The sequence below is a fragment of the Prionailurus bengalensis genome, chromosome C1 (genome assembly GCF_016509475.1).
Source record: "Prionailurus bengalensis isolate Pbe53 chromosome C1, Fcat_Pben_1.1_paternal_pri, whole genome shotgun sequence".
In the NCBI taxonomy this organism is placed as follows: domain Eukaryota; kingdom Metazoa; phylum Chordata; class Mammalia; order Carnivora; family Felidae; genus Prionailurus; species Prionailurus bengalensis.
This window is the reverse complement of record NC_057345.1, coordinates 28,007,377-28,019,175: the sequence shown is the minus strand read 5'-3', so window position 1 is coordinate 28,019,175 and position 11,799 is coordinate 28,007,377. Positions and strand designations below refer to the sequence as shown.

Sequence of the window (11,799 nt, the reverse complement as noted above, 5' to 3'; positions counted from 1 at the left end):
CTCTGCCTGGCACCCCGGGAACCGTAACCTCAGAGGCAGAGTAAGTAAGGCCACTACAGGGAACACGCAGCTGGGCCCCCGCGCAGAGCATGTGGGTATCTGTCCTCCTCTGCACACCTCGCTATCCATATGTGGTGTGGACGTATCCCATATGGAAGCGTGTGCCAAGGAAATAGTTTGCTTGGTATGTACTCTTCACCCCCAGGGTCTTCCTCTGCCGCTTAGTGTCCTTGCCTTCTAAAGACCCCTGGCATGATGTGCTGTGACACCCATCTCAGCTTCACCATCAGTGGCCAGACAGAGCCTTAAGTGAGTGGAATATGTGGGAGGTACACGTGGTGTGGCACTTTCCCTTTCATGTACCAGATGAGTTACTTCCCTTGGCGGGAAGCCAAGTCTAATTGAGATCCATGTAAAATATCTCAGGCCAGGGCAGCCCTAATTGCTTCAAAGAAGGAGCATTAGCCCACCACCACAGGCTCATCCTGGACCCAGTAACTGGCAGGCTCAGGGCCAGCCAGCATCCAGAGGTCAAGGTCCATTCAGTCCCATGGAAGAAATACCCAGAATGGCAGAAGGCAAGAGAGAAACGGAGCTGAGCCAATCACTGCCTGAGATCGAGCCAGCCACAGGGACCCCTCTGGCCCCTCATGCCGTGGCAAGAGTGGAGGCAGACATAATTCTGGAATGTGAGGGGCAGGGAAGCTGCCCTTAGCCTGCCGAAGGCATAGCTTTTGGGTACAGAAAGATAAATCACTAAATGAACTTAAGTTGCTTCCTACGAATGAAAGTTACACTTCCTTACCTACAGAACCCCCCAGAAGGTCCCTTGGGGAGGAGACGCATATCATGCCACCTGTTAATAGCTTACAAAGAGCCTTCTGTTTTAGCCTCTTTTTTTTTTTTTCAACGTTTATTTATTTTTGGGACAGAGAGAGACAGAGCATGAACGGGGGAGGGGCAGAGAGAGAGGGAGACACAGAATCGGAAACAGGCTCCAGGCTCTGAGCCATCAGCCCAGAGCCCGACGCGGGGCTCGAACTCCCGGACCGCGAGATCGTGACCTGGCTGAAGTCGGACGCTTAACCGACTGCGCCACCCAGGCGCCCCTGTTTTAGCCTCTTTTAAGCACTCTGGCTACCAGTTGGGGCGGCCTGAAGGGGGGGACAGATGAAGGGGAAGGCTCTTTCCTGTTCTGGGCCAGGCTCCCACCACACTGCCACAAACCGAAACTCCACGGCCTGCTCCGGGCCTGTCCTGGAGCCTTGGAGGTGGGCCACCAGCTGCTGAGAAGCAGCCACCTCCCTTCACCTATCCCAGAGCCATGCGGATGATTTCAAACGTGTCTGCTTCCTCAATAAATAAACAAGATACAGATCTCTGGTAGGACAGCCTTGTGATGAGGCAACCTTTGCGTTTCATGTCTCTAGACTCGCACAGCTATTGAGAAAAACAAGTTCACTTGCGTGGTGGTTGAGGACATGCAGAGAAAGCAGGGGAGGCAGGAGGAGGCAAAGAAAACAGAAGACGGGGGTTGATCCGGCAAGAATGTGGACTGAGCACTAGCACTTCATCAGTGTTCATTTAAAACCAGGCCCCGTGTCCGAGGGTATCCTAACACAGTATTCAGTGTGCGTCAGGGGAAGGCGTCCCACGGTCAGAGTCAGGACACTGGGCTGTGGCCCCATCCCTGCCTCAAACTCACCATGGCCTCTGGGGCACTCACTCTCCCTGAGCCTCAGTTCCCTCATCTGGAAGAAAGAGAAAGAACTGGTTCACTGGCTTCAAGCTGGCGTTGAGTTTACAGATTCCTTGGCCCCTCCCCAGGTGGGAGCTGAAAACTGGAATCTATACGTATGCCCCCCCCCCACTCCATGCTTTGGGGGTAGATCTACTCTTCCAGCTCCTTCTGTGACCGACCTCCTCCCAGTTCAACTTCAGCCTGTTCCACTCTTGTTCACATAGTGTCGGAATGCCCTACAGATTAGTAAGGCAAAGTTCTAGAAACGTCTTCTGAACAAAAGGTCTTTAATGGCTCCCAGAAGAAAGACGTAAAAAGTTAACAGTGAAGGGGGTAAAAAGGGGTAGGAAAGAGCATTTAGCTCTCAGTTCTAAGAGGAAAGTCACCTCACATGGTCCATGTGAGTATCTAACAATTCTTAAAGGCAAACTCACTTTTTCCAACCCCAGCATGGGAACCAGATCCTGGAGATCCCCAGGTCTAAACAAAGGCACGTTCCTGCGTCCACTTGCACCTGGTTTGTGGCCAGTTTACATGCAGGAGAGAAGCCAACTTAAGCCATGTGAAACCAGAGGAAGAGAAATGCAAATTTTAGAAAATACACCTATTTGCCATAGTGCCTAATCATAAAGACCCAAATTGTTTTTTTATTAAATATAATTTATTGTCAAATTGGTTTCCATACAACACCCGGTGCTCATCCCAACAGGTGCCCTCCTCAATGCCCATCACCCACTTACCCCTCTCCCCCCACCCCCCATCAATCCTCAGTTTGTTCTCAGTATTTAAGAGTCTCTTATGGTTTGCCTCCCTCCCTCTCTATAACTCTTTTTTTCCCCTTCCCCTCCCCCATGGTCTTCTGTTGAGTTTCTCAGGATCCACATATGAATGAAAACATGGTACCTGTCTTTCTCTGCCTGACTTATTTCACTTAGCATAATACCCTCCAGTTCCATCCACGTTGCTGCAAATGGCCTGATTTCATTCTTTCTCGTTGCCAAGGAGTATTCCATTATAAAGACCCAAATTAAAATCTGAAAACTAATACAACCTTTACTTGTCCCTTACTCTCTTTGTTTTAGGTCCTGGGTAACTCCTCTTCAGCTGCCAAATTCCTGGACAGCTGACTGTAGAGGGGGTCAAAGGGAGTGTTTACCAGGGATTGGATTGAGGAAACCCGGTCACAGTTGGATCTTCCCCACATAGCTTTGTGATTCGTGTGAAGTAAATTCTCAGATCATAACTCACCCCTTTCAAATGAGAATTTCAAAATGCATTCCAATGGCCCATGGATTGTTTGATACTCTGGATTATTGAGTAATGTAACACTCCCCCACCACACACACACACACACACACACACACACACACACACACACACACTCTTTTTGTTTCTGGCCTGTGGTGCTTCTGCTGACAAAAATAACATTACCTTCTCTGTTAGTTCCCCGAACCACACAAAACCCTAATTGCATTAGGCCTGGTGGAGCCACACAGCTGGCGTGGGCCCAGGTGAGCCGGGAGCAGACCCTGGGCTCCTAAATCCTGGACGTGCACGTTTGCCTCAGATCACTCCGCCCTCCCTTGTCTTTACTAAACTCTCTAACTTCCTTTCGAAACACTGGGGCTATTGGTTTTTTCGGGTTTTCAAGAAGTCACGGTAGCAGCCAAGGACCTTCGACGCGGGTTTTCTGGGTGTCCTAAAGACCTCTCGGCCTCTGTGACAGCTGCTTCCTGTGCCTTCCCTCATCTCTCCTCCCCACTTCAGTGCGCGTCTTCTATCTGTGCCCTTCTTCCCCTCAGTCACACCCAGCCTCCTTTCTGCACCTCAGACATGGGTCTGAACGGCTGCTGAGGACGCACCCCCAGCCCAACTGCTCCCACCCACACCCTGGGGCTCTGCTTCCCCAGGCTGTCCTAGTTCCTCTCTGCTCCCTCGCCCGTCCGGTCCGCGCTCCAGGCTTCCTGGCCGGCTCCCCTCCCCTCCTTCCTACGTGCTCCCGTCACCACACAGACCCCTCCTCCCCTCCTCCAGGCTCCGCCCGCTCTGCCAGGTGCGATGGCCTTCTCTCCTCCCCATTCCCCTTGGCCTTTGGAAGGCTCTCGGCCCTGCTAAGCTCCATTTGCTTCCCAAAATTCTCTCCCCCTTCGGCCCCGGTGGCTCACATCCTACTTTGTGCCCACACTTCCCCTCTCTCCCTCGGTGGCTCCTGACGGAGGACTGCCCAGCATGATACAGATGCTGTTGCTGTGGGCATTTTTCAAAGGCTGTCAGAATGGCCAGGTCAATTGCCAGATGACCCCAATTTCACCCTTAGCCTCTCTCCCCGCCCCTCACTCTCCCCTCGCCTCCCCCCTCCCCCTGCCCCCTAGACCGCCCCCGCAGCACCCAACCTTCATTCTTTGCCAAGCGTTTGCCTCCTTTTCTTTCCAAGAGGCCATTACTCTCAACTCTTACTATTGACTCACAAATCTCCGTGACCCCTGTCCTCGCCTCGCTGCAGGTTCACTTTCCCTGAGATCTTCCACATCACCTCACAACTTGGTGTCCAACACTGACATCTTTGCTTATTTAGTACATTTACTTCACTTTCTTTTTTTTTTTTAATATATTTTTCAATGTTTATTTTTGAGAGAGAGAGAGAGACAGAGTGCGAGCGGGAGTGGGCAGAGAGAGAGGGAGACCCAGAATCCGAAACAGGCTCCAGGCTCTGAGCTGTCAGCACAGAGCCCGACGCGGGGCTCGAACTCATGGACTGTGAGATCGTGACCTGAGCCAAAGCCAGACACACAACCGACTGAGCCACTCAGGTGCCCCACATTTACTTCACTTTCAAAAGGCATAGAGAAACTTCTAAAATTAAATGTAATACAGAAGAGGACAGTTTTCCATAGAAAAGGACTACAAGCAATGGGTAGAAGTTACCAAGAACATCTGACCACGGAGTCTAATGCCTGGCAGCAAAGTGAGCCGCTAGTCACCAGTGCATCTTCTGAGCACCGTGGAGGGGTTTTAGGGCACTGGGTGCTGAGCTGGAGCAGGTGACCTGGGAACTGCCCTCTTGGGATTCTGTGATTCTCCGACAATTGGAAACTGAACCATTAACAGCTCATCTAAAGGGAACATGGGAAGTCAAGGCTCCTGAAATGAACTCAGTTCAAGTGGGCCCAGCACTAGTCTAGGTTTTGGGTTGCAAAACATTGAAACCAATTCTGGCTACTTAAGTAGAGAAGGAATCGACTTACAGGGCTCTGGGAACTCACAGTTGTCAGGAAGACTGAAGAACCAGGAGAAAATGGCCAGGAAACAAGGGTAAGCAGGCAGCAGAGGAAAGGACGCTGGCACCAGCAGCAACCCCAAGAATGAGGACTGGACGATGCCTAAAAAGTCCATGCTGGTTTATGTCACTTGCTCCAGATTTAGAACCTGGTAACGCCTGAGTTTAGGTCATCAGCCCATGCCATAGCCAACAAGGATGAGAGACAATATCTGGCCCTGAAGTCATCTGGAGTGGGAAGCCAAACCCCACTCAAAATGCATAGCATGCCTGATTTCCCCAACTGTGGGGAAAGGAGTTTAGTGGCTGAGTAGCCAAAAAATGGGATCTCCCCCACAGGGTCATTCCACCATCTCTCTAGATAACCAGAGTTAAAATATAAATCATTGAGGGGTGCCTGTCTGGCTCAGGCAGAAGAGCATAAGACTCTTGATCTCAGGGTCGTGAGGTCGAGCCCCACAATGGGCATAGAGAGTACTAAAAAAATAGACTTAAAAATTTTTTTTTAGTCATCGATTTCTCCTCCTCCCACCCATACTCCAGATCTAATCAGCCTCCAGGGAGTCTTCTTATTCCATTCAGTCTTTAACATTCAGCACTTCTTTCCATTCCAACTGCTGCCATCTTCATCCAGATCCCTATCACCTTCTCACCACATTCATAAAGCTGGTGTTCCTCATGTAACTCTGGTTTGTAATGTGAAGCATTTGGGCCTCCTCAGGCTTTCTCCCTGTCTCAACACCCAGGAGACCAGTAGGGGAGAAAGTAAGATTTACATAAATAAGGGTGCCTAGGTGGCTCAGTCGGTTGGGTGTCTGACTTTGGCTCAGGTCATGATCTCGTGGTTTGTGAGTGCAAGCCCCGCATTGGACTCCGTGCTGACAGTCCAGAGCCTGGAACCCGCTTCGGATTCTCTCCACCACCAATCCTCCCTCCCCCCCCGGCCAAAATAAACATTAAAAAAAATTGTTTTTAAGATTTACATAAATAAGTATGCAAGTCTGCATACAACAAGCAAACATACAGCAAACAATATGCTATAGGGGTTAGGAGTGAGACATCACTCCCAAACAGGGTTATCGGTGAAGACTTCAGAAAGATACAGCACTTGAACCAGACTTTGAAGTAGGGATTGGACTTAACATCCAAAGACAAACAAGAGAGGATCCCAGGCAGATGGAGCAGGATAGCAAAGGAAGAGGCAAGAGTTCAGGGCTTGTCTGAGTTGCTGAGTGGCTAGGTCTAACTAGAGAGGAAGACAATGGGCCTCACATTGTAGTGTGCATTGTTGGATGTGCAGATTCCCGAGCTCCACTTCTGATTCTATGAAACAGCATTCCATTAAGGCAAGTTGTCCCCATACCACACTTTAGGAAACACTGGTTGGAGGGTTTGAGTAGAGAACCTGAAAAGAGATCCAGCTGGAAGGTGAGGTGAAATCAAATCAATGTCAGCACTGGAACCTTTATTCTGTTAACTAATCAAAAGTTTTCTTAGCAGGTAAGTAATATCATAACTGTGCTTTGAATCTGTTGGCAAAGATCATGAGACACACAGGCCAGTAAGATGGTTTTCATAATGAATCAAGTGAGAGAAAGAGGGTCTCAACTAGGATGGCAGCAGTCAGAATAAAAATACAAGCGAGGGGTGGGAGACGCACTTCTAAGAATTTGCAGGGATCAGTGACTGACAGGTGTAAGGAATAAAAAAATGATCCAAGTTATCATATTTATTCAAGGTGGTTGAATGGTTGAAAACTGGTGGTAGAAACCAACCACAGAAATAGAAAAATTCAGGGCAACAACTGATTTGGGAAGAACTTGACAAATTTATCTTGTAGACATGCTGAGTTTCAAGTACCACTAAGACACGGGGGCATGAGCAACAGACAGCTGGAAAATGGAGTTTCATAGAGTGGACTGTGCCCGTGATCTAGACAAGAAACTCAGCACATAGTAGTAGACAACATGGATAGATGTGACCACGTTGAGGGTGGGGCTGGGAATACAGCCCGAGAGAAAGCACACGTGTTGGGAAGCAGGAGAATGAAATGGGGCTTAAAAAGAGAGGGAGAGAGATGGGAGAATAAACAACCAGAGATCCATAAAACCAAATGATACAATGCCCCCCGTGGGGGAGGAGGGGCGGAATACCAAGGAAGAGAAGGGACAATATAGTCAAGCACTAAGAAGGATCATGAAAGTAAGGACTAAGGAGAGAAAGGTTCTCCTTATAAACCATCAGTAACCCCTGCCAGAGAAGTCAGTAGAGTCTTGGAAGTAAGCCAGATCACAGAGTTGAGTGAGAGGATGACAGCCCTAAGACAGAGTAGCGATTCTCAAACTTTTTCGAAGGGTGAAATAAAATTATAGTATTAATTCATTGTAAAAGAACAATAATAGACCAATTAACATATTTTTGTATAAAAATGACTATTTTCGGGGGGGCGGGGTGCACGCTGGGTGGCTCAGCCCTTTAAGTGTCAGACTCTTGATTTCAGCTTAGGTCATGTTCTCATGGTTCATGAGATCAAGCCCCACGTCTGGCTCTGTGCTGAAAGCACAGAGCCTGCTTGAGATTCTCTCTCCCTCTCTCTCTCTCAAAAATAAATTCATTAATTAAAAATAATTTTCAACTGTATTTTCAAAAAGAAAAAAATTGATGGGAAGAGTCACATTGTGCTGTGTTCCTGCAAATCTCTTTAATGCCTGTCATAACAGAAGTCAGTTAGATTTTCATATGTGCTTCTGCGTTCAGTCCCTTGCAATACGTTGTTTTGCTTGAAGTGCATGCAGGAAATCCAGCCTCACCAAGATAGGAAATTGGACAAAAGATTACACTTAGAGAACCACGGGTGTAGGGGCCTCCTGAGAAGTTCCTTGTGTGGAAGATTAGGAGAACCAAGAGCAGCTTGCATGGAGGAGGAAGGCAGTTTCTATTTTTAGGACGAGAGAGACCAACTGTGATCCTTGGGAGAAGGGGAAGGCTCGTGGGGGAGCTGGAAATCAATGAATGAGAGTGAAGGACTGAAACAAGCCTACACCTTAGGGAGCCAAGTGCTTTCATGTATCAATGAAGGTCAATTCTCCGAGATTGACATCCTTTTTTTTTTTTTTTTCTAATGGGGAAATTAAAGCTTTTACCAAATGACCTCTGAAAAATGTAAATCAGATCATGTCACTCCCACTTTGATACCCCATCAACTGCACTTGTAGAAACTGAGGCACAAAAAGGATAATTAACTTGTGAAAAGTCAGCAGGGAGCAGATTTGAAGCCAGGCACTGCGGCCAGAGCCTGCACTCCTAACCGGGAAATCCAACCCCTTACCTTGGCTTACAAAGCCTTACATGCTGAAGCTCTTGCCTTCGTCTCCCACCTCTTGGCATACTACTCTCCTTTCTGACTGGCTTTTCCGTTTTTCCAAATTGGCGAGCGCCATTTCCCCCAGGTCCTTTGCACAAACTGCTCCCTCTAATTGAAGTGCTCCTCTCCTAGTTTTCACAAGGTTGGCTTCTTGTCATTGATCTCAGCTCAAACGTCACCTTCTCAGGACACCCCTGACCATCCGATAAGAAGCCACCCAGGACTGAAGGACTCTTATAATTTTCTTGTTTTGTTATGGACACCCCCCCCCCCTCAAGTAGTTTTAAGGGTTTCCAGATCAGGGGGCTTGTCTCCTCGGTCACCGCTGTTGTGTCCAGAGCCTGGGAGGAAGCCTCCATGAACATTTGTTGAAAGAATGAATGACTCCCGGGGAGGAGAGACTCCAAGACGCAGGCCCACAGTCGCCCGTGCGCGAGCACGCCGCCCGCGAGGCGTTCTGGGGATTGTAGTTCCGAGCGCCGCCGCAGTGGCGCGGACCGGCGCAGGCCGCGCTCTCTATGCTCCGGGAGGACCGAGCGGCCAGGCTGTTGCCATGGCTTCCTAGTCCCGCCGCGGGAGGGAGGCGGCCCCGCCAGGCGCTCGCTAGCTTCGGCAACTAAGCCGACCGGGAAGCGGAAGGAATCCGGCGCGGTGGGTCCCGGACCCCGGGGCGGAGCGCGGGGGTGCCCGGAACCCCGGAAGGCGGCGGGGAGCCGGGGAAGCGCTTCCTTCCCGATTTGCGGAGTAGATTCCATCTCCCCACGCCCACCCCCACTGCTCCGTGAGTAAAGGTTCTTCGTCGTCCCCATTTTCCCGATGGGCCAACAGGCTCGACGAAGCTAAGCGGCTTGCTCGAGGTCGCCCTCCTGGGAAGTGGCAGAGCCCATCCTAAAGCCCAGGACTGCCTCTTTGCAGTCACCGGGCAGCCCTAACCCTCGCTTGGGCGCATTCTGGTGAAGCCTGCGTGGGGGGTCGTTACACACACACCCCCGGCCCAATCCCCCCATCGGTGGTGTGGTCTGGCTTGCCACGCTTGATGCTGTCCTGCACAGCCCGGCTCGGGTTTGAGTGAGGTCGTAAGGAGGAAGTCCCCACCACCTCCCACTCAGGGTCTCAAAAGAGGGGATAGACGAGACAGTCACGTTGATACAACATCAGGGCGTGTTGAAAGCAAAGTACGTTCAGTGAGATTCTGTTAGCCTCATTTAGCCTGTGGTTTCATAGATGTGGAAACAGGTTCAGAGACATGAAGTAACTGCCCTTGGTTTACAGAGTTTGTAGGTGGAGTGAGGATTTCAACCTATTTTTCTCTGCCTTCAAAACCTATGTGTTTTATATGCTGCCATGTTTTTGGTGTTGTTCTTTTTCAATTTACTTAAATGGTGGCTGTATGGTGTAGACCAGTCATTCAGGGAACACGGGCCCCAGACCAGCAAGTCTCTGTTAACTAAGAACATGTTAAAAATGAACATTCTTGGGCTCCACCTCAGACCTACTAAGTTTGCAAGTGGGGGGGGGGGGGAGGGAGTCCAGCTTTCTGCGTTTTAACATGTCCTCAGGTGATTCTGATACTCACATTTGAGAACTTCTGGTGATTCATGCAGGGGTTATGATAAAGTGCAGATTCTTTCTGCAGGTCTGGGGACAGACCAGAGATTCTGCATATCCCTAACACGTGCCTGAGTGATGCTGAGAGTTCCGGTCCACAGACCGTATTTTGAGTAGCAAGGGTGTAAACGACATTTAGAGCAGCGCTTCTCAAACTTGGATGCACGTGAGAATTAGTTGGGGAGCTTTGAAAAAGAGGATACCTGGACCCCACCCCTGACCAAATGAATCAGAACCTCTGGGGTGTGGCAGCAGGTAAAAACTCACCAGGTGACTCTAACATGCGGCGAGGTTTGGGGAGTACTGGTGTGGGGTTTGGAGTCAGGCAGTCGTAGATTTGAATCCCAGCACCTCCGCTTATCAACCGTGTGACCTTAGGCAAGTCACTTAACGTCTCTTGGCCATATTTTCCCTACTTATGAAGTGAGTAGGAGTAATTCTTGGCCTCGCCGGGTAGCGTGAGGCTTCTGTGAGATGTGTAAGGCACCTGGCATCGAAGGGTGTTCCACAGACACAGAAACCGGGGAGGTAGGCAGACTTGCAGAAGTCTGCGCTGGGAATTACGCGTAGGGCCTGTTGGAGGGGAGTTGGCGACTGGGCCCGCTCGCCTGCTACAGCTCCCGTCTGTGTGCTCCTCCTCCCGCAGCTGACAGCCCTCGGTGTGGAAGAATGGCCGTGAGCCACTCAGTGAAGGAGCGGACCATCTCTGAGAACAGCCTGATTATCCTGCTGCAGGGCCTCCAGGGCCAGGTGACCACTGTGGACCTGCGCGACGAGAGCGTGGCCCGCGGACGCATAGACAACGTGGACGCTTTCATGAACATCCGCCTGGCCAATGTCACCTACACGGACCGCTGGGGGCATCAGGTCGAGCTGGATGACCTCTTCGTGACAGGCCGTAACGTCCGTTACGTGCACATCCCGGATGATGTGAACATCACGGCGACCATTGAGCAACAGCTGCAGGCCATCCACCGGGTGCGCAACTTCGGCGGCAAGGGCCAAGGCCGGCGGGAATTTCCCTCCAAAAAGTATAAATGAGCCGGCTCGACAGCAAGCCCCCGTCCCCACTCAAGTTCCCCCGGGGTTCTGCCGAGCCAACCGCCTGCGCCGCCTCCCTGCCCAGAGCCCAGAGAGCGCGCGGGGCCAGCCCAGAAACGGGTGTCTCTGAGAGACACCCCTGTCACAGCTGCCTTTCGCAGGGTCCCATCTCCTAGGCCCCCCCTGGGATCCTGTCTCTCTGCCTGTGGCCTTGAGGCAGGGGACATTGATCACCTTGTGATGATTTGCATCAGAATCTGATTTACTGATTTAGGGAATCTGCCAAGTAGTTTCCAACCCTCTCCCAGTGAGAGTTACCAAGTGTACTTAGCCTGGGCCACCCCTCAGTGTTCCGGTTTCCCACAGTTGTTTTTCTTTCTCATAAAACTTGGATGCAAACAAGCCCATGCCGCGTGCTTCCTCTGACGTGTGCTGGGCTCCGTCTTGTCCTGCCTAGTAGGGCAGTGGCGCTCACACTTGCAACAGATTGCAATCACCTGTCCCACCATCAGTTCAGATTTCATTGATATGGGGTGTAGCTTCTGAGGTGATACTAATAAGCAGCAGGTTTTGAGAATTGTAGGCAAGTGCTTCAGTCTGGCCGCATGGAAGGTGGCTTTTTCGGTGCAGATTCCCTGTTGAGGTTGTTCGTCTCATTGCTCTTTCCTGAGGTAGAGAGGTTGAGGGAATCCTGGGCCCTCCCCTCAAGTGTGGCAGCTCAGCCAACAGCAAGAGATCAGGCTCCAGTTCTGAGAGTTTTGGGGTCCT

General features: G+C 50.6%; 1 protein-coding gene across 3 annotated transcripts; it reads left to right on the top strand.

The window, feature by feature from the left end:
• Positions 1-8,856: 8,856 nt before the first annotated feature.
• Positions 8,857-11,431, top strand: LSM10 (LSM10, U7 small nuclear RNA associated). 3 transcript variants are annotated; one of them, XM_043574503.1, is made up of 3 exons: positions 8,857-9,163; positions 10,019-10,245; positions 10,637-11,431. In XM_043574503.1, exons 2-3 carry the CDS (start codon positions 10,215-10,217, stop codon positions 11,029-11,031), a joined length of 426 nt encoding a protein of 141 aa, XP_043430438.1. In that variant the 5' UTR covers positions 8,857-9,163; positions 10,019-10,214; the 3' UTR covers positions 11,032-11,431. The 3 variants fall into 3 exon arrangements, with proteins under 3 accessions (XP_043430438.1, XP_043430440.1, XP_043430439.1); XM_043574505.1 differs by lacking the exon at positions 10,019-10,245 and having other exon boundaries at positions 8,857-9,033; XM_043574504.1 differs by lacking the exon at positions 10,019-10,245 and having other exon boundaries at positions 8,858-9,163.
• Positions 11,432-11,799: the final 368 nt, after the last annotated feature.